The sequence below is a fragment of the Diadema antillarum genome, unplaced genomic scaffold (genome assembly GCF_040938485.1).
Source record: "Diadema antillarum isolate AM-2024a unplaced genomic scaffold, OU_Dant_1.0 seq00000772_RagTag, whole genome shotgun sequence".
In the NCBI taxonomy this organism is placed as follows: Eukaryota; Metazoa; Echinodermata; class Echinoidea; order Diadematoida; family Diadematidae; genus Diadema; species Diadema antillarum.
In genome coordinates this window covers 25,602-46,406 of record NW_027271661.1, presented here as the reverse complement: position 1 = coordinate 46,406, position 20,805 = coordinate 25,602, and the positions used below count along the sequence as shown (strand labels likewise).

General features: G+C 39.6%; 1 protein-coding gene across 1 annotated transcript in view; it reads left to right on the top strand.

Moving 5' to 3' along the window:
- The window catches only part of LOC139738885 (polycystin-1-like protein 1), a gene marked incomplete at its 3' end in the record, with an annotated part of 96,909 nt that overhangs the window by 51,838 nt on the left and 24,266 nt on the right, over window positions 1-20,805 (top strand). The window contains exons 20-29 of the mRNA XM_071649515.1: window positions 215-421; window positions 1,265-1,443; window positions 2,052-2,294; window positions 2,743-2,897; window positions 4,072-4,165; window positions 5,783-6,621; window positions 11,629-11,859; window positions 13,881-14,026; window positions 14,503-14,632; window positions 15,594-15,708. Coding sequence (XP_071505616.1) covers window positions 215-421; window positions 1,265-1,443; window positions 2,052-2,294; window positions 2,743-2,897; window positions 4,072-4,165; window positions 5,783-6,621; window positions 11,629-11,859; window positions 13,881-14,026; window positions 14,503-14,632; window positions 15,594-15,708 — 2,339 coding nt within the window. The remainder of the gene's footprint in view (window positions 1-214; window positions 422-1,264; window positions 1,444-2,051; window positions 2,295-2,742; window positions 2,898-4,071; window positions 4,166-5,782; window positions 6,622-11,628; window positions 11,860-13,880; window positions 14,027-14,502; window positions 14,633-15,593; window positions 15,709-20,805) is intronic.

Below are 20,805 nucleotides of genomic sequence, written 5' to 3'. Positions count from 1 at the left end.
CTGCTTCACTTGAATGTGAGACATGATTGCCTTCAAACAGGAATTATTGTAAATACAGAGACAAGTACATTATGTAAACTGTGTGCTGTTTACCTGACTGATAATTAGGCAAAGCCCTTTCCACGAGGTGCTATAACCAAACCATGTAGAGGCTGGATGCTTTAGTCCACACCAAATACAAACATGTATTTTCAATGTCAACCTCTTGTGGCAGGTCAAGTTCTCAGAGCCAGTGCGAGTGGAGATTGAGATCTCCATCGATTGCGACATCACCGATGAGACTGTCTACCAGTGGATGCTCTTCCACGCCGACAACGGCAGCCGCCTGATGCTGGATCCGCGGCACGCCTCACTCCAGAAGCGCACCCTCTACATAGCGAGTCACGTGGTCCCTCTCGGGCAGTATCAGGTCACGCTAGAGGTAAGACTCGATTGTAGAGAGCCAGTCTTGAAGAGCACCTCAAGATGCAAATACAGAGCAAGGTGCCTTTAGCTACCGTTACTCCTTCTACCTCACCTCTCTGTGTGTCTATGTATCTATCTATCTATCTATCTATCTATCTATCTACAGCTGTATCTGTCTATCTATCTACCTATATATATATATATATATATCTGTATCTACCTATCTATCTGTCTATCTGTCTCTCTATCTGTCAATCTGTCTCTCCTAGATCTCTCCTTTTTCCTCTCTTTCTCCTGTTATTTTTTCACAATAATGCATGCAATCTCCAAGTACCTCAGGAATTACATTTTGTTCTTTTGAGTGTTACTGTCCACAGGGTTTTGTTATTGTTTTGACTTCTTTGGGGTTTTTTTACAGACAGCTGCAAACCTACCATGTTGGTGCCTAACACTCTCTGTGCTTTCCTCTGTTTTCTTTAGTTTGTGACCAGTAAGTTTGAAGATGATACTGTGTTATCAGGAAATGATAATTGATTCAGGAAAAACCGTCCCATATACAGAGGTTTGTTTCTGCAGGAATTTCAAACACATGCATGTTTTGTCCCCTTTTCGTTTGTGTCTCATTCTGTATAATAGTAAGCCTCATTCATGACAGTGTTTCTCTCAAGGATGAAGTGGTGTAAAGTCAATATGACATCCAACAGTGGTACTTTTTACTGCATGTCACATGATTAGCAGTTGACCAGTCAGATAGCAAGAATATTTTGTGGATGTTGCATGATCTGTGATAACCCTGTCTGCAACGAGCTGCTCAAAAGCACTGGTAATTGAGCTACTTCCGCTTTTCTCATTGTGGCAGGTTCGAATGAACAACACCATAGTCTACGCTCAGGTCTCCCTTACTCTCACCATCGTGGAGAGCCCGCTGGTCGCAGTCGTAGAGGGCGGTACAACCAGGACGATAGACAGCAGGATGCCGGTCTACCTCAATGGGGGTTTCTCATTTGATCCAGATCATCCAAACGAAGCTGACCTGCGGTAAGTGTCTGTGCCCCTGTGCTGCTGGCATGGAAAGGAATTATGCCAAGGGATGAGTTTGTGTGCCTTTTCAAAAATCTAAGCTGACAAGATATTCCCAATTTCCTGTAAAATGTTAAATGTTTACTCAGTAGGAACCCCATGGGACAATGTTTTCTGTTTGATTTTATGTCTGGAACCTATCAGAGGCATCTGAACTGGTGGGTACAAAAGTTCCCTCAGCACTATAGGACTACATTGTAACAGCATGTGACACATGACTATCAGCACAGCTCTCCAAAATGAGTATTGTAAATTTTGTTTTTCTAGTTGCAAGCTAAAGTATTTCTATCTGCTCTGTGACTGGTTAAAGGCTTTGATTACAATATCATCATATGAAAGTGCACACTGATTCAGAGCAAATTGAAATAGAAGCTTTCAGTTCTGGATTGTTTTGCTTTATTTGGTGAAGCTCTATACTCCCTGACTTGTGAATCCATTTGCGAGATAGACAGACTTTCCTCACTCCATTCAAATTCAGATGCATAGGTGGTAGTCAAGGTCAACTGCAAGTATCTATGAAACGCGTTGAATTGAATGTGACAATGATCATTTCTTCCTTACGATAGGTACAACTGGACGTGCCGTCTCATGGACAACCCCGCTGAGCTCTGCTTTGACTCCACCTCCCTTGGCAATCACTCTGCCCCTCTCCCGGCCGCTAACGAGTCAGTGGTCTTTCCCTCCTCGCTGCTGCGGATCGACCTCACGTACTGGTTTGTCTTCTACCTGACGGTCAGCAAGGGGGACCGATCACCAGTCACAGTGTCCCAGGTTATCAAAGTGGTCACCACCACGGAGAATATGTATGAGTAAGTTTGACATCATAGATAGGCCATACTATTATCTCTTCCCCCCCCCCCCCCCCTCCCCAGCCCTGTCCAATCCAGAAACTCACATTATGGAAGCATTGTTGTCTCCTCAGTGAACAGTATTCCCTCTTTGATTTACTTATCTGCAGATGGCAAGTGGCTTCAGATAGCGTTTTTTCAAAAAAACTTACTCCAGATGTAATATTTTGAAGCAACACTGTCCTGTTCACGTTTGTTTCATCTTGTCTATTTTAATTTTTTTTTTCTTGTTAGACTAACCAAACTTTATTTGAAATAAAAAAAAACCAAGACAGGTACAACGTATGCCTCTTGTGGGTTTTGCCTCTACTGACTTCCATTTTGATATTGCAAAAATTACAAAGAAAGAAAATGTTTTAACATGAGACAGGGGAATGTAACGTACCACTGTTATCCGTTCATTTTGCAGGGTTCTTGTTGACTGCCCGTCATGCGATGAGGGTTTCGTGAATTCCAACATGGAGCTGACTCTGGAGGCGCTGTGCCCGACGTGTGGGAACAACGTGACCATGGTGTGGGAGCTGTTTGTCGTCTTTGACGGCACCACCGTTGATACCAACACAGGTGAAACACACTCGCACAGATGGACATACTCGAAACCAGAAACATTCACAGCATGACGTCCTTTTTCACTGCTTGAAATTTTCGCGAATTGCCACTCACATCAATGTATTGCGTAGACAAAAATGCTGTCACATGCATTTTACTTTCCTGCATCTTGGCTTCTCGCGAAATTCAGAAAAGTTTCATGCACATGAAATTTTTTTGGTTTTACAGCAGATAGAAAGATGGATAGATGGATAGATGGATGGATGGATGGATGGACAGATAGATACTAGATTGATAGATAGATAGATAGATAGATCGGTACATAGGGAGAGAGAGAGGAGTGCCTTCTATGCTGATTGGCACAGACGTCTGGAAACTAATTGTCCAAATTTATGAAATTCTTTTGTCGAGGTGTTTTTATTGCAACTGATTGACAAATTGCCCTACATCAACGTAAATATCGATGTAGGGCACTTTGTCAATCAGTTGCAATAAAAACTAATTGTCCATGCGAGATTTCCTAATCCACCTAATCTCTTGTGTGTCATTATGGCCTTCCCGCTGAACTGTGGCACATTGCTACACTTGAATGGGCTTGCAAACTTAACTATAAAGTTTGGATGAATTATTGAGTGATGATGAAAAAGTTTAGCAACTTTTAAAAGCTAAGTATCTGGGCACACTAAGTGTTAGAGAGTGAATAGTGAAGATACTTGTAATAATAATAATAATAATAGCTGGTTTTTATATTGCGCATTTCACACTTAAGTGTCTCAATGCGCTTTACAGACTATTATTACCCCGGTCACTGGATACATGATTTCCAACCAGCACTAAACAGTGCTCATTCTCCACTCCCTGGGGAGCATTCCAGCCAGTCGCAGCCATTTTACAGGCGCGCACATGCTGATCAACCAACATAAGCTTTCTCATCCTACCGGGTACCCATTTATACTCCTGGGTGGAGAGCAGCAATATGGATAAAGTGCCTTGCTGAAGGGCAAACGTGTCGGGCTTGGCATGGGCTCGAACCCACCATACCACGCTCATGTCGTTCACAGACGAGCGCTCTTATCCACTCAGCCACGACACCTCCACAAATTGTAATACAAATTGTACCTGTATGATCTACCCAGAAATACATGAAGGAAAGTCTTTACTCTTTTCTTCCCCAACCTGTCTTCATCAGCCTCCAGATGTTGGCGTGCTGACGGGTCCGGGCCTGTAAGCAGTGGTGTCGTCTCCACGACAACCGCAGTGGCCCCACCCACCTCCCACAGTGCGCACACCATCACCAGCGGCCAATCAAGTCCTTCAACTCCAACCTCTGACCCTGGTTCCACCACCAGCCAGGCGCCAACAAATGCACCACAGACTTCGAGAGCACCCACCTCTACGCACTTGTCCAGCGCCATTTCCAGCACTGCAGCCGATGGAACAGGTTCCATGGATGCGAGTGAAGCAGGGCCTTCTACTACGCCATTAGCGTCCCCTTCCACCCCACCATCAAGTGGTACAGTGTCTACAGAGGCAAGCAATACTCCAACACCTGAGCCTTCTACTAACCAACCAAGCAGCTCCCCTTCGTCTACACAGACAGTGTCTACAAAAGGATCAAGTAAGGAAATCAGCATATACCTTGCTCCTTCAATGAAATATTTATTTGAATTATTTGATTAAAATGAACAGCTTTGACTTTGATTGCTTTTTTTGTCTGTATGAAGAATGAGTGCCTTTATTGTTTGAAGGTTACTGAAACCTTTTGAATGAGGAGGTGTATTGCCCATGTACATGTGTGCTTTTCTCAAGATGAGGTTAAAAAAACAGTTTTGGCATGAAAGAATGTTTATCAGAGTTAGATGTGAACTTTTTGAAACAAGTCATGCAGTGAAAGTGGTGGGATGCTTTCAGTCAGGATTTAGTTGTTAAAATGCAAACTTAGTTCTCGTATACCTGCAGAACTGTCAATTTTAGCTCTAAAATGTACACATACATGTACCTTGTATGCATGAGAAATGTGTGATGTAACAGTTCACAGCATGTATTACAATTTTAGAGCATTCCTGATTGTGGTTGCTTCGTAAATTTTTATTATCGATTATTGATAATCAACAAATTGGGCCACTGTAGTATCCACAGATCTTCTGAACTAGAGTGAATCGCATGCAGCTTGTGAGAAAATACAATTGCTAGGGTGCAGTCGGTCATGTAATGTTCTACTTACCTACTACTGAATGGGGAGGTTGCTTCAGGAATAAAAGTCATGTACTACAATCAAAATCATTTTATACTTTTGATCTTGAAATACTCAACCCAATGTCCTGGTAAAGTGCATCAGCTAGACAGGTTTCTTGGCAGACCCTTTAGATGTATTGCAAACAAATCCAAATGGTGGAAGATGAATTCTGAGCCCTTCTGAGAACCATTTTTTTTTCTCTGAGTTAAGTCTGCAAAGACATAAATCACTGTTTTAAATCATTCCCTCTGAGGGTCTCACATCCCCCATAGACTTTGTACAGGATTCATCAGCCATATGTTGGCGGATGGGGTACTTCACCTTTATTTATGCATCACAGTCTTCCCTGTATCCTAGCCTCCTCAAAAATGAAGAAGACAATTCTCTCTGTTCCTCTTACCTTAATGCAATGCAACCACAGTAATTTTCCCATGCAGCAATCTCAATTAGAGTGTCATGATGGAACCATCTTGTACATGTTACCCACAGCTACCTCTGCAGGATCGTCAGCAAATATCACTATGGCAGCAGCTGCTTCGACGACGCATACCAGCCAGGGAGGTTTCCCTCAGGGACAGAGCTTCAGCGAGACCTTGTCTTCGTCGGAGACGAGCAGCTCCTTCGCCGAGAGTTTCTTCAGTTCCATTGACGGTGGTCTGGGCAGGTCTGCTGAAACGAATAATGGCACAAAGGAGAAACCTGCCTCGACTGCCGATACTTCTGACGGAGACGGCAAGAGTCGCAGCACATCAGAGTTCTCGAGCGGAAGTCGGACGCAGCGGAACGTGAGCACTTCCAAGAGTTTCGCAGATGCGGGATTCAGTTCTTCGGTAGCGGAATTGTTTTCCTCGTCAGCTGCATTTAATGCTCCATCTGCCGGTACTAGCACATCTGCCGGAGGCTCCTCACCAGTTGAGGAAGATTCCTTTGCTGAGGCAGTGTCATCGTTCGCTGAGCAGGACACTTTCCAGCAGGGGTCATCATCGGTGGCGGAGGTATTTCCAACATCTTCTCGTCAGCAAGCGTCAACGAGTGCTGCTGGAACCACCACACCACCAGCACCGCTGGCCACCACACAAGCAACATCCGAAGGTTCAACCCCGCCACCTTCTTCCACCGCCAGAGGAGTCGACTCTAGCCCCACAACGCCAGCAACGAATGTTGATTCCCTGAGCAGCAGTGTAGTCGAGGATTATTCCGAGGACTACGGTGAAGACTTCTCGGAAGACCTCTACGAAGACTACTCGTCCGTCCCCATCAACCCCTCTACGGCCTCCACCACGCGCACTTCCCTTACCACTGCCCAGCTGTCCACCAGTCACCTCTCCACCACAGGAGCCACCAGGCATACCACCAATGGTACCACCAGTGGCACCACCAGTGGCACCACCACACCAAGGTCCACCACAGCACCGCAACAAGTGGTGGAGGACTACAGCTCTCTCCTGGAGGAGTCTATTAATGAAGATTCTTTCCAAGAAGAAAATCCTCTCGAAAGTGGAGGTAAGTCAGCAGTCATCTGTCTAGAGCAAGTGTTTACGTCAGGGGTATCTCACAATGAAGAGTTTCATTGCAAAAAGGGCTGAGTGCCATTTTTAAACATTTTAGAGGACAAGTCCACCTTCATATACACAAGGATTGAGAGAATGCAGCAATATTAGTAGAACATATCAGTGAAAGTTTGAGGAAAATTGGACAATCCGTTCAAAAGTTACGAATATATTAAGTATCTGCGCAGTCACTGCTGGAAGAGAAGACTACTACAGTGTATGATGTCACTTGCGTACAACTATATAAGAAAAATAAAAAGAGAATTTCACAAAACTTTACTTTTTGAATAAAGTACACATTTCTTCGACTTGCTACTGACGTATGTTAAGGGTAATATTATTCCCCCTGCCTTCTGAAAGAGAGAAGTCGCATGTTCTTTTGTTATGCGAGAAAAATGGAAATATGTTGAATTTTCTTTATTCTTTCTTTATATCGTTGTACTCATGTGACATCACAAGCTATACACATAGGAGTCTTTTCATCCAGCCGTGACTGAGCAGAAATTTCTAAAATTCATAACTTTTTAACGGATTGTCCGATTTTGCCCAAACTCTCACTGATGTGTTGTACTAATATTGCTGCATTCACTCAACCCACATGTCTATGATGGTGAACTTGTCCTTTAAAGTAAGTTTATCATCAATAAGAGCAAAATAAAACCATTCCAGTGATACCACGCTTGCAACATGACAAGGAATATATTCTTGAAGTTATGATTACAACTAGCTTTTAAGTTATGATTAAAAATATCCTGTACTTTTGGACTATTTTCTTATGTTTTTGTAGCAGCTTTTATCGCAAATATCTCAACTTAGCAAGAATGGAGATAACTTGTTTTGAAATCAAACTCTTCAAAGGTATACCTTGTTTTTGTGATATTCTCTATTAAGATGCATATGTATTGCACTGTTTTCTTAGAGGAGGTGACTGCTAGTCTGCTGTTGTATGCAAACTATTGGTGGAACCTCACGTTAATCTGCTCTGACTCTTCCCCCCCCCCCCCGAAAAAAAAAAAGAAGCCAAACAAACAAATGAAATAATTTCAATCTTGACTGTACACTTGACCTATCATGTTCCCATGGAAAAAGCTGAAAAAAAATATATTGCATTCAAATGAAGTACATTTTGAAATAAAGATTTGAGGAATGGATGTTTGCACAAAAGTCTTATTTCACATATACAAAATGTACGTATAGCTATTCCTTTATTGATCAAATTGATAACAAGGACAATTTACAGAAATTCTACATTACAGCTTGCAGAATGTTTATCAAGTCTGAGATCTTTCAAAGAGATACTGTTTTGTGTACAGAATAAATAAATCTTTATGTGTTGAATGCACTAGAATAGACAATGCCATCAATGTTAGATTGTAGAATGTGCAATGATTTTGTTACAACCTATGCATTTTATAGCTGTTTGGAAATGGGCATACTGTTTGCATCTGTTGAACATTATCCAGCTATCTTAATAGTATTTCCTATTAAAGAAATAATTGACCATTATTTGTTTTTAACACAGTATCCAGTTCCTCAGAGAGTGAGTATGAATGTGTTATGGATGATAACATGGCGACATTATCTGGAGAACTGACCTAAACTAACTTTCCATTAAAAATGTAACATGAGTATAAGGGTATGCTCTTCTGGAATAAAGTGCAACCTTATGCTTTTATATACATTGTATATATATATATATATATATATATATATATATATATATATATATATATATATATATATATATATATATATCTATATCTATCTATCTATATATATATATATATATATATATATATATGTTTACTTTTTTTTCATTTTCCTGTCCAGACTTCTGATCTTTCAGATCCTAACTGCAAGTGGTCATGTACCTAAAAACTTTATGAGAGGAAAACTTTCAACAATATCTCTGCAAAAATCTATTCTTTTCATCACTTTGGATTTATGTTCATACACATGCTACATTCTAGCCTTCATCTATACTACAGTTTTCAGTTAACATATACCAAGTTACATCTGTTTTGTTCTTTTAATTTGATAATTGGAGTGGTACTTACATGTATTTGCAGCAGGTTTCTATTTACAGTGTGATTTTTAATCTGAGAGGGTGGAAGTACTTGGGAGTTAGGAAGACCTTGTTTAACTATAAAGTGTTGACTTGCAAATGAACACATCCCATAAAGCCAGTGTATATTTGTATTTTTAAAACATAACTTCCACAATAATGCCAAGGGTACTTACAACTCAAGTGTGGAGATCAGTATCAAATAGGAGCATTTCATGTTTCAAAAATGTAATGATAACATACTCTAAGTAAGATGATTCAATGATATCATAAATTCAAACTACAATGTGTACCTAGAACATGTTCTTAAAATCAGAATAAGGGACAGAAAAAAAGGAAAAGTAATAATAAATCATTCATAAACAGTTTTACACAGACCAAATGGTCAATTTCATTTTACTAACAATTTGCCAAATAAACTGCACAATGGAAACATCAAAACAAATCCAAGATTTGATTATTATTAAAATTCATGAAATTCATTTCATGAATTGTCAATCAGTTGCATAAAATCCAAGATTCATTCTCTTAACTTCATCTCTCTCTTATTGCTGTACACGGTTGAATATAGACTCTTTCTTCTGTTTATGCACTTTATCCCATCATGTTCCTCTTGTATAAGCACTGAGAGATTTCAATGTAATTTTCAATGTGTGTAAAACAATTATCATGATCTATGATAATGATGATGATAATAATAATATTTTTTTAAATAATAATAATGATGATGATGATGATGATGATGATGATAATAATAATGATAATAATAATAATAATGATAATGATAGTAATAATAATTTATAATAATTGCATTTTCATGGCGCTTTATACTGGTATTTCTAAGTGCACTATTATTCGACTACATGAATGTAGACACTATAACTTTCAAGAAATATGGCTAGAAGTTAAAGCAAAAACACTCTTCTTTCCTCATGCCAGAGCCATGGGACAGTTTGATGTCTTTGAAAAACTGTCTCACTGCTACTTTAATATATATACTGTAAAACGAGGAATGTTCTTGGGCATTTTAATTTCGCAAGAAGCAAGATTTGTGAAATTATAATGCATGCGAAAGTTCTTGTCTACACTATATGCATTGAGTGTTAGAGGTAACTTGCGAAAATTTCATGCTGCGAAAAAGGCTGTCGGCTCCAATTTGCAAAAATTTCATGCCTCAAAAATATCTTGTTTTACAGTACCATGTATAGATGGTTATTCTATTAAAAAATTGGAATCGCAGATCAACAGCACACCCATGCCTATTTCCATTCATAATTGTATATATGACAACTAACTTTCACACTAATCTGCCATTACAATCGATACTGCTACCACTTTTTATGCCTCCGCCACGAAGTGGTGCCGGAGGCATTATGTTTTCGGGTTGTCCGTCCGTCCGTACGTACGTCTGTACGTCCGTACGTCCGTCCGCTTTCGTTTACGCGATAACTTGAGTAATATTGACTTGAATTCTACCAAACTTGGTCCAAGTATAAAGTATGATGGGGCAATTAGTTGATTAGATTTTGGGTGAAATCCGCCAAAGGTCAAAGGTCAAGGTCAAATCATGAAATTGTATCCGTTTACGCGATAACTCAAGACTGGATCTAGCAAATTTCACCAAACTTTGTCAGAGGATGATGTATGATAGGACAATTACTTGACTAGTTTTTTAGTGAAATCGAACTGAGGTCAAAGGTCAAAGATGAAGGTCAAATCCTGAAATTTACCTGTTTACGTGATAACTCAAAACTGGATGAAGCAGCTTTCACCAAACTTGGTCCAAGGATGATGTATGATGGGACAATTAGTTGAGTAGATTTTAGTGACATTGGCAAGAGGTCAAAGGTCAAAAGGTCAAGGTCAAATGCTGAAAATGTTGCTATTTCCCCAATATCTCGCAATGCCCCAAGGTATTTTCTTGAAACTTGGTGTAGACATGTACTACTGCATAAAGATTCTCCAGAGAGTTTCATGTCACAAGGTCAAAGGTCAAAAGGTCAAAGGTTAGGTGAAAATGTTGTAATATCACTTTTCCCACAAATGGTTCAATGTATCTTCATGGAACTTGGTACATACGCATGTACTGACTGGCAGATATTATCTAGGGAATGTAGGGGTCATAGGTCAATAGTCATGCGGTCAAAGGTCAAGGTCAACTCCTCAATATTTTACTATTTCCCTCATACACTAGTATATTCTAACTTAATATATACATGCATTACCTAATGGAGATTCTCCAGGAAATTTCCAGCCAGAATGTCAAAGGTCAAAGGTTAAGGGTCAAAGGCAAGGTTTCAATGCCCCCCCCCCCCCAAAAAAAAAAAAAAAAATCTATTTTGTACTGTAATTACACTCTTTCTTCATACCTTGGAAATTACTCAATGCATAAACTTATAAAAGGGTCTGTCAGAATTCAAGTAAAAATTCTCAATTCCCCAAATATGTGTACCTGCACTCTTTGACAATTATAGCAAACCCAGTTCAAGGAAAGTGAACATTCAAGTCATTTCTGACAAACCTGTCATATCTTTATTTTTTGTCAGTTATGTGAAACTGTCATGGATCACACATCGTGAAGACATTGTACTATACCCCTATTGGGAGAATCATGCATTATGGCGGAGGCATCAGTCGCCATAGCGACATTTCTAGTTCTTAATGGTACATATCCGTTGATGGATATTGTATTCATCTTTCATATGACCAAACAACAAAAGCAAAAAAAAAATTGAAGTTTGAAAAAAAATTCTAAAAAATTTCTAATTTAAAAAGTTGAAAAACAGAAAAAATCTCTGAAAAGAGAAAAGAAGGAGGATCTCCTTCAAAAAAAGTTTCAAAAGAATCTAGGGTGTGTCATAGTGAAGTCTTTGTCTGCGAATTATGTCCACTCAGGTACAGGAGACAGCGACAACAACAACAACCAGAACAGCGACGACGACGGGGACCCCGTCGCAAATCTGGAAGACACGTACGAGGAGCACATCGTTGCCAAGCGACGGCAGCCGGTGGTCATCAGCGAGGACTCCACCACCACGGGGCTCAAGGGTGGCCAACTCACCCTCAGGGACGGACTCTTGGAAGAGGGCCGCACCTATGCCGTGGCGGTCAAGATATATGAAGAAGGTACGGGATTGCTAGCTGTCATCCCTTTGCCTAACTTCAGGCACCAGGTCTAATGTGGTGTCACATCATTCTATGATCAGTAGGTGCTACAATGTACAATTGTACATTAACTGTCACACCCAGACTCATATTTGAATTGTCGTTTGGTTTTGGTACTAATCGCCTTTTGTCAAGAGCGAAACTGTTGCCAATCTTGTTATTATTATTTCAAATAAGTTTTAGTTTTTTAGCTCACCTGAGCCGAAGGGTCATGTGAGCTATTGCGATCGCTCTTCGTCCGGCGTCCGGCGTCCGTCATGCGTCGTGCGTAAACTTTTTACATTTTCATCTTCTTCTTGAAAACCGTAAGACTGATTTTCACCAAACTTGGCAGGTAGCATCCTTAGGGGGTTAGGATCTCGATTTGTTAAAATGTGCACCATGCCCCACCCAGGGGGCCCCCAGGGGGCTCGAACCCCCCAAAATTAAGGAATTTTTAAATATCTTCTTCTCTAGAACCAGAAGTGATAGAGCTAAGTTAATAATATGAGTTGGTACATTGATGACTGTAGTTTCATGGCGGAATCAGGGGTGCCCCCCTTTGGACCCATTTTTTTCTTGAAAATGCCATGATGAATTTTCACCAAACTTGGCAGGTAGCATCCCTAGGGGGATAGAATCTCATTCCCATCATATGGGCACCATACCCCACCTGGGGGCCCCAGTGGGGGTCTAAATTGGGGCCTGAATTGTAAATGTTCATCTTTTTCTTGAAATCCCCGGGATGAATTTTCACCAAGCTTGGCAGGTAGCATTCGTAGGGGGATAGAATCTTAATTCCATCAAATGGGCACCATTCCCAACCTGGGGGCCCCTGGGGGGCGGAACCCACCCCTCAGTAAGGAATCTTTGAAGACTTTCTCTAGAAGCAGAAGTGATTGAGCTATAGATTGATACCATGAGTCAGTATATTGATGACTGCTCTTTCAAGCTTGTTCATGGCAGAATCAGGGGTCCCCCCCCCCCCTTGGGACCCAAGGGGGTGGGATGGGACGGGTCTAAATGGTGATGTAAATTGTACATGGTCATAATCGTTGAAAACCCCTTGATGAATATTCACCAAACTTGACAGGAAGTAAGATCTCAATTTGTTCAACAGGGCACCATGCTCCTCTTGGGGACCCGAGGGGGCCTAATCCCCCCCCCCCCCCCAAACAGTAAGGAATATGTACAATTCTTCTCTAGAACCAGAAGTGATAAAGCAAAGTTACTTTGAGTTTGTACATTGATGACTGTAATTCCAAGTGGATCCAAATTTGGACCTAAATTTTCATCTTTTTGCTGAACACAACATGATAGATTTTCACCAAACTTTTTGCTAGGGGGATAGGATCTCAAAGTGTTTAAATGGGCCCCATACTTACCTTGGGGGCCCAGGGGGTCCAAACCTCCTAAATTAAGGAACATTCAATAATATTCTTCTCTGAAATCAAAAGTGATAGAGCTTTAAGTCTTTTTTTTTATACCAAACTGCGTAATTCAACATTCTATGAAGTACAGTGTACTTAACAGGTATTTTTACCAGTGTGATGGAATATACAAATGGACACCATGCCCCCCAGCTCTCAAAGCTACCCCCACCACAAATTTCCAATGTTCTTGGGTAAGAGTCTGCAAGAATGCATGGAAGGTGAACTTGCGATACTCGGGTGAGCGCGTGACCCCCAGGTCTCTTGTTTTTAACGGGAGGTTTTGTTTTCATGTGGTGTAGTCCATCTACAATAGGCATGCAGTGTTTTACCCACAGTGTGCGTGTGTGTTTTATTTGTCATTAGAATATTATAAACATACACTGTATATACAAACACACAGAAACATACATAGAAGTGTACATATACTGAAAGTGTGCATATGTGAACACACATACAGTACTTGAACATTGCCAACATTATATTGAAAATATCTGCCGTTCGCCTTGTGGCACCACTGACGCGCTGCATCTGCTTCAATATTCACATCTGTTTCCCTCTCTGTGGTCACAGATGGCGGTGCAGGACAGATCGGCGAAGCCTTCCAGTACGTGACAGTGAACGAGGCCCCCAAGTGGGGGGCGTGCACCAGGCTCCCGGACCAGGGCACGGAGCTGGAAACCACCTTCTCCGTCGACTGCCACTCTTGGCAAGATGACGTGAGTTCTACATCCTTATTTTCTCAAAGGGGGCAGAGGGGGAATGGGGGAGGGGGCAGAGGGAGGGGGCAGCAAAGGGAATAGTGTCACAAACATAATCTCAAACAGCATGTTCTGAGTGAATGAATGCAATCGCTTAGTAAACTGTCAAACATTGTACGTTCCAGGTGATTATTAGGTTATTTTTCCCACTGAACTATGAAAGATGTTATGTGCTATACTCATGTATTTGCTAAATAGTAAAGATCTTCAGTTCAGGTGCAAAAATAAGTTCTTTTAACATAAAACATGTATCATTAATAAGAAAAGGTTTCTGTTTCATTTTCATTGCATTCTGAGGTATAAAACCATGTTTGCAAAAAGTTTTTTTTTTCTTTTCAAGAACCAATTTTGTGTAGCCTATTTCTTAGGAAAGAGAGATATTTGTGGTCTAGCAATATCTTACTCCATATTGGTATGTGAATGTGTTGGAATAGGACTTGCCGCTGCTGTACGAGATCAGATACAGTCTCAACCAGTCGGATCCAGAAACCATTCTCTACTATGGCATGGATTCGTCCATTCGCTTCCTGCTGCCTGCTGGACATGCAGAGAACAACCACAATGGTAAGTTTGCCAAGAATGCATGAAACTGTAATGTTTTTTTAGATTATTAATAATGTATGATGGAGACCATTTGGATATGGGTTCCATGCATGTTTATTCCTGGTCTGTTGTGTATCACATTGTATGGTGTTACAATCATAAATGAATAGCAGTCCTGGGTGTGATACTCCATAATCGCAAACTGTTAACACACATGAATGTATCTGATGATGCTACAGTAACCAGTTCCCTAGACAATTTTGACAAACCCTTAAAGGTGAAACATAGTTCTCTCATATATTTTTTGTATTTCTCCTTTTTCTTTTTGTTTTCTTTTTTTTTTGGGGGGGGGGGGGTTGACCATCTTCGGCATGCTCTTTAACCCGTTGAAGACGAGTCCTGAGAATACTTGGGCCAGTGTCTATGGGAGATGTGTGTTGTAGCAAAATCAGCCCGTCCTCAGTGGGTTAACTATCTTGTCTTAGATGTTTCTTTTTTCTTTGCGTATTATCTCTATCTCTGCGTCTCTCTCTAAAGCTCTCGCTATGCTGTTCACGCCACCTGGTTTCATTAAAGGCATACAGTGTACTTTACCATTTGCAGATAAAACAAAAACCCAGCATTAGTGCTTTAAAATAGTTCTAAAACGTGAGTTAGCGATAGACACAACCACTGTAAATATTTGAATCCATATAATTGATGTCAAGTTGTTAAATACAAAAAATGTGAACAATAGTTGTAATAAAAATGTTTCCAGACTTAACTGTCTACAGTTACGGTTTATTGAGAAAAACACTGATATCTCCTACTTATTAATAGGCTTTATTGCGAACATCTCTATATGGTAGGATATTTTGTGATACAACAGACCTACACGCATGTATCAAATGTGATATCGTGAACATTTTTGAAATCACTGCTCCCAAAGGTAAACAAGACCTTTATTCTTTTATTCTTTATTTTCATTTTTTTATTTCTACAGTGTACCTGAAGCTTGCTATTGTAGACAGCCAGGGAGCTAAGACATCAGTCTGCGACATAGCGATACCGGTAACCCCAAAAGAGTTTGGCAGCTTGGAAGAAAAACTGAATTATCTGTGAGTACCACCCAGGCCTTGTACAGTGTTTGCTATTGAAATGAATACACTTTACACTTCTTAATCACTGCAGTAGTGTGGCCACCCTGTGCAATCCAGGAGATTGGTGATCCTTTCTAGTGTGATTTGATAAGGAAAGTATGCATAACAAAATCTGAATTAGGATATTCAGTCAACCTCGCCCAAGTCAAATCCCCAAAGGTATGGGAGAATATCCTTTGATTATGTAAATTTCGACCTACGCAATAGGATGACTTGTGCAAGGTTGACTGAAGGCTATGTAGCCAATCACACAGGATGCAGTACCACGAGTCAGTCTGATGTTTCATAACCATTAGACAAAAAACTTGTGCACCATTGAGACACCAAATTTGTGCATGCAGAGATAAGAAATGTCTCTCGGATTGTTTAGGTGGCTACATGCTGAGTACGTTCTGTCTCGTTCGTAGTCCCAAGTGTTGAAATCTGCGTCATTTCCATGAGAATGGGAAGGGTGGAATACTCTCTGTAACATCTACAGTGTAGGCTAAGGGAGATTGCACCCTTTCAGCCTTATCTACTAGGGACGTGGTTACTGTGCAGAGTTACGCTGCACAGTGTTAGTTGATGGTGTTGTTTTTGCACAAGCAAATTTATGATGTACCTGCCCTACCCTCTTCATTGTGATTGCATGCTCCATCCCTCCCCTGTCCTGATGGTGGTATGAATAACCTCCTTGTTTATATCTATCCCAAAATATGGGAAATGTAATGACATTTGTTTTGCTTTGTTCTCATTTGCTCCTTCTGTTTTCACCCTCCGTCATGCATGATGGAAATGCTGTGGTTATACATATTTGTTATATTTTTGTTTTGTTTTGTTCCTTGTATGAAGGGCCCTTCATGTGTGTTTTGTCCCAGTGTGTTATGAGTGTCTTATTTAATCACTGAATGCTTTAATATGTGTACACACAACAATTCAGCCACAATTTTATGCCTAAATTGTAACCTGTATTCTCCCTTGCAATAAAGCTATCTGCTTAGAGTTACAAAGAAAATGTGAACAGCACAGACTAGAAAATCTTTCAACGATGTTACATTCATCTGTCTTCAAAACATCAATAGATTTACAAGACCCTTCACTTGATATGACATTCTATCTCCATGCTAATGCAGAATAAAGATTCAGTGGTAATTAGCACAGCTACATATTTCGACCAAAGAATGAGGGTCAAAACATATATATATTAAATAGCAATTGCAGTCAATTGTTGACTCAACTGATTTGACATCACAAGGAGAAAGAAGAAGGTCAAAAGAACGAAGAAGAGAAGAGAATTGTGCTTGTGTATGTGAGCTTTGTGCTAGCCTCTGTGTTTTTGTACTGAAGTTATGTCAAATGTGAGGAATATGGCGTCTCATTTGTTGCATCGCCTTGGTGGGCTGACGGCATGGCATTGCCAATTTGGGGTTCAAGCCGTTCAATCGATTTCAGAGATTATGTCCCATTTTGCTGAATCAACGATCTTCATGTTGCCGTGACACCGGCGGTCCAGCTAGGTTGAAGAGTGTTTCAGTCTATTTTATGGATTTTGTGCATTTTCGCGCAGTCGAGATTCCTTTGTTCTCACAGTGTCTGCCGGTGCATTGTGCGAATGTGTGCAGAGAAAAAGAAGTGACTTTCTTTGTAGTGTGAGAGGGAATGAGACACAATGTGTGCATACAGACAACAGAATTATACAACGGATTGCTCATTTTTAAGGGGGAAAATTTCATGTTGGACTCTAACCCTACTCAGTGCCATCAATATCTAAATGTCAAAAAAAAAAACAACAACCAAAAACATATGATACAAAGTCATGTGATACTGTCATTGTCGTTGTGATTGTGACCACAACAGATATAAACACCTTGTTATGGGAGGCAGAAACCATTTAAAATCATACAATTTACTGCTACAACTATTTACAACCACATACCACATGAAATGACAAAAGTTGACAAAAGTTGCTTGCTCAATTTGCATTTGCCTGTGCATCCTGTGCTGTGAAGTTAGCATTGTAAATATCCTTGCTCTGTACCTGCTATTCCATTTTACACCAAAGTCCCTGAACCCCCCCCCCCCAAAAAAAAAAAGTGTAAGATCAGCCTGCATTAATGTCAAGAAATGTTGATTAATTTTAAAGAAAAAAGAAGGAAGCAAAAGGCGCTATTGCATATGTTGTGCACAGTCCCCTTCCAGTACTTATCCTTTGTGTACTTATTTTATCATCTTCTTTATTTCTTGAGTCAATATGATTGTTTCTTGTCTGTACTGATAGGAATAAGATTCAACTCGATCACTACCATTGGATGCCTGGTTTTAGGTATACATATGTTTGTGTGTGTGTGTGAGTTGTAATGTCATTTTCATCCCTTCATTGATTCGGTAAGTGTGGTTGTAGAGAATCCAAGCAATCGCCGCATATTTTGCCGGGTAAACGCGATTGAAATTGTTGTGAAATTCTGTTTCCTTCACCCAATCTCGTCGTGGCGTCTACCGATCAGTGCGACACTGAGAAGGACGATACTGCGGCGCAACCTTGTCGTGCCGCCGAAATATTGGACGTTCATCACGTGATGCTGTCATGATGGCTAACCTGTTATAATGATGATGAACATTTTATTGTGAAGGCAACTAATACGCATATCTTCCATTTTTGTGCACATTATCATTGCCATTTCATATCATTTTTGAGCCGTTTGGAGTTTGAGTCAACATTGAAATGATTGATCTCTTGGTTACAGAGAGAAAGTAATCAAAAAAAGCTAATTTTCTTTTGCAATAAAATGTGTTGAATTTAAGCCCCCTTAAACCCCCCCCCCCAAAAAAAAAGCAACAACAACAACAACAAGTAAAAAAACAAAAACAAACAAACAAAATCGGTGAAAGTGTCAAGGCAGATAAAGTTGATACAAAGTAACAATTCATTCATTAGCCAGTTTATCATTCCCTGAATCTTTAACTCAGCATATTTTATGAAACTGTCTCAAATTGGCGAAGGATGCAAGATAACGATTTTGATGACTTCTTTTCATTGTGTCTCGGCAAATTTACCATCTCTTCCAGAAAACACCACAGAAACACGCAAAAGTTGAAATATTAATAGCCTTGATGCTCCACATTAAAGGGATGGTATAGCTTTGGTTGTGATGAGAGATTCAGATTTTAACTTGTCACAAGATATCTAAAAACCACTTATGAAATATGAAAGAGCATACAATTCTAGGAGGAATTCAAAATTAATGAAAATGAGTACGGAAATGGCTGAGATATCCGAAACGAAGTAAAATCAAGTGGTTCTAATAAAAGGTGGGTCCCACCTTTTGTTAGGACCACTTTGTTTTTTGGATATCTTTGCCCATTCAAAATCAATTTTCATCAAAGTAAGTTTGCATTCCTCTTAGAACTGTATGCTCTTTCATATTTCATAAGAGGTTTCTCATTATCTCACACACACAAAAAGATGGAAACCTGAAACCTTATCTCAACCAAAACTACACCTACCCTTTGATACCCAGCACATGCACCATTCATACTTTTCACATTTACTGATTTCATGTTTGATAATCCCTGGCCATAATTTAGAAATTTATTAAGAGAAAGAAACAGAAAGAGAGTGACATTTGAGAGAAGCTTTTATATTCAAAGACAACCTTTTTTTTCTTGCTGTATCCTTCTTTTCAGGATTCTCAGATTTGATGCAAAAAAAAGGGGAGAAAACTCGAAGTAAAATAATATTTTTTAGCAAATGGTTAAATTTATGATTGGTGTCATTCACTCACTTTCAGGAAGCAAAATTTGCAATCCTGTATGGAAAACAATGTTTGCGTATTATGCATATGTTGTACCTGTACTGCAATGTATTACACATTTCAGGATCAGAGTAAATTGCTTCATGTGTTGTTAAATTCGCAAATAACACCAGACTAAAAAAATATATGCAAAAATAAAAATCATGAAAAGTATACTGGAATATACAGTACCGAAACGGGTATGCACGATATGGGATAACTTGCATACAAATTGTATGCCCAATACAAACACAAATATTTATCACATCTCAAGTCATTCAGGAATCCACAATAGGGTCAATGTCAAAACATCAGGATTTAAACTCATTGTCATTTCGATAGTTGCAAAGCACAAAACAAAATTGAAGTTGAAGTATAGCAAATTTCAGGGTATTTTGTTTTGCATGCTCTTTGTACAAAACAAATGCCATTTCCATAGATATTTTTTTAAAGATATATATATACATTCAGGAATGCCAGTGCACTTCAGGGAATTTTGACTCGGCATAATATCCATGTTTATGAAATAGTGCAGCTACTGTTTGAATCAGGAATTACTCAGTGGAGCAAGCAGATCAACGTTTCAGGGTATAAGATTGGATGCACTGACAAAAGCGCTATTACAGCAAAAACAATTTGCACAACATAAAACATATTCTGTGAATGAATTTGATACCAATTCTCTCAGGATGATAGCAGCTGGATTCTATTTTGCTGGACACAGTTGGTTGCTTGTATTGGCACAAAACATCAAAATGTCACCCTCAGATACAGTGATTTCTGTTTTGTTTGATCTCGTATCAGTTATTTACAATTCCGATCTACTGTAAAATAATAGTATTCAATCCAATTCATTTATTTTCATTCTTCTCTCTTTTCCAACAGAATACAACACAGAATAAATCAGGAATTATATCACAAACGTATACATTCAACTTTGCAAAGGATATCAAATGGTACAAATAAAGTTATATACAATGTATATGCATGCATACTTGCAAAAAATACAAGGTTATGTTTCAGTTGAGAAAAATGTATGAAAGTATGAAATTTCATGCACTGTCAAAGTATTTTGCTAATTTTGCACGTAACAAAATGAGCAATGATGTATCAGATCTCATACTAAAACACTCTGCAACTGATCAAAGATTTAAGGAAAACTGCTCTTATTGTCAGAATTATGAGTGAACAAAGTTCCCAGCAAATGGTCCAATGAACAAAAGTTTTATAATTTGAAAGTTTTCAAGTAAAGTTTGGTGGGAAGTCTTTACCTGTGTATGTGCAT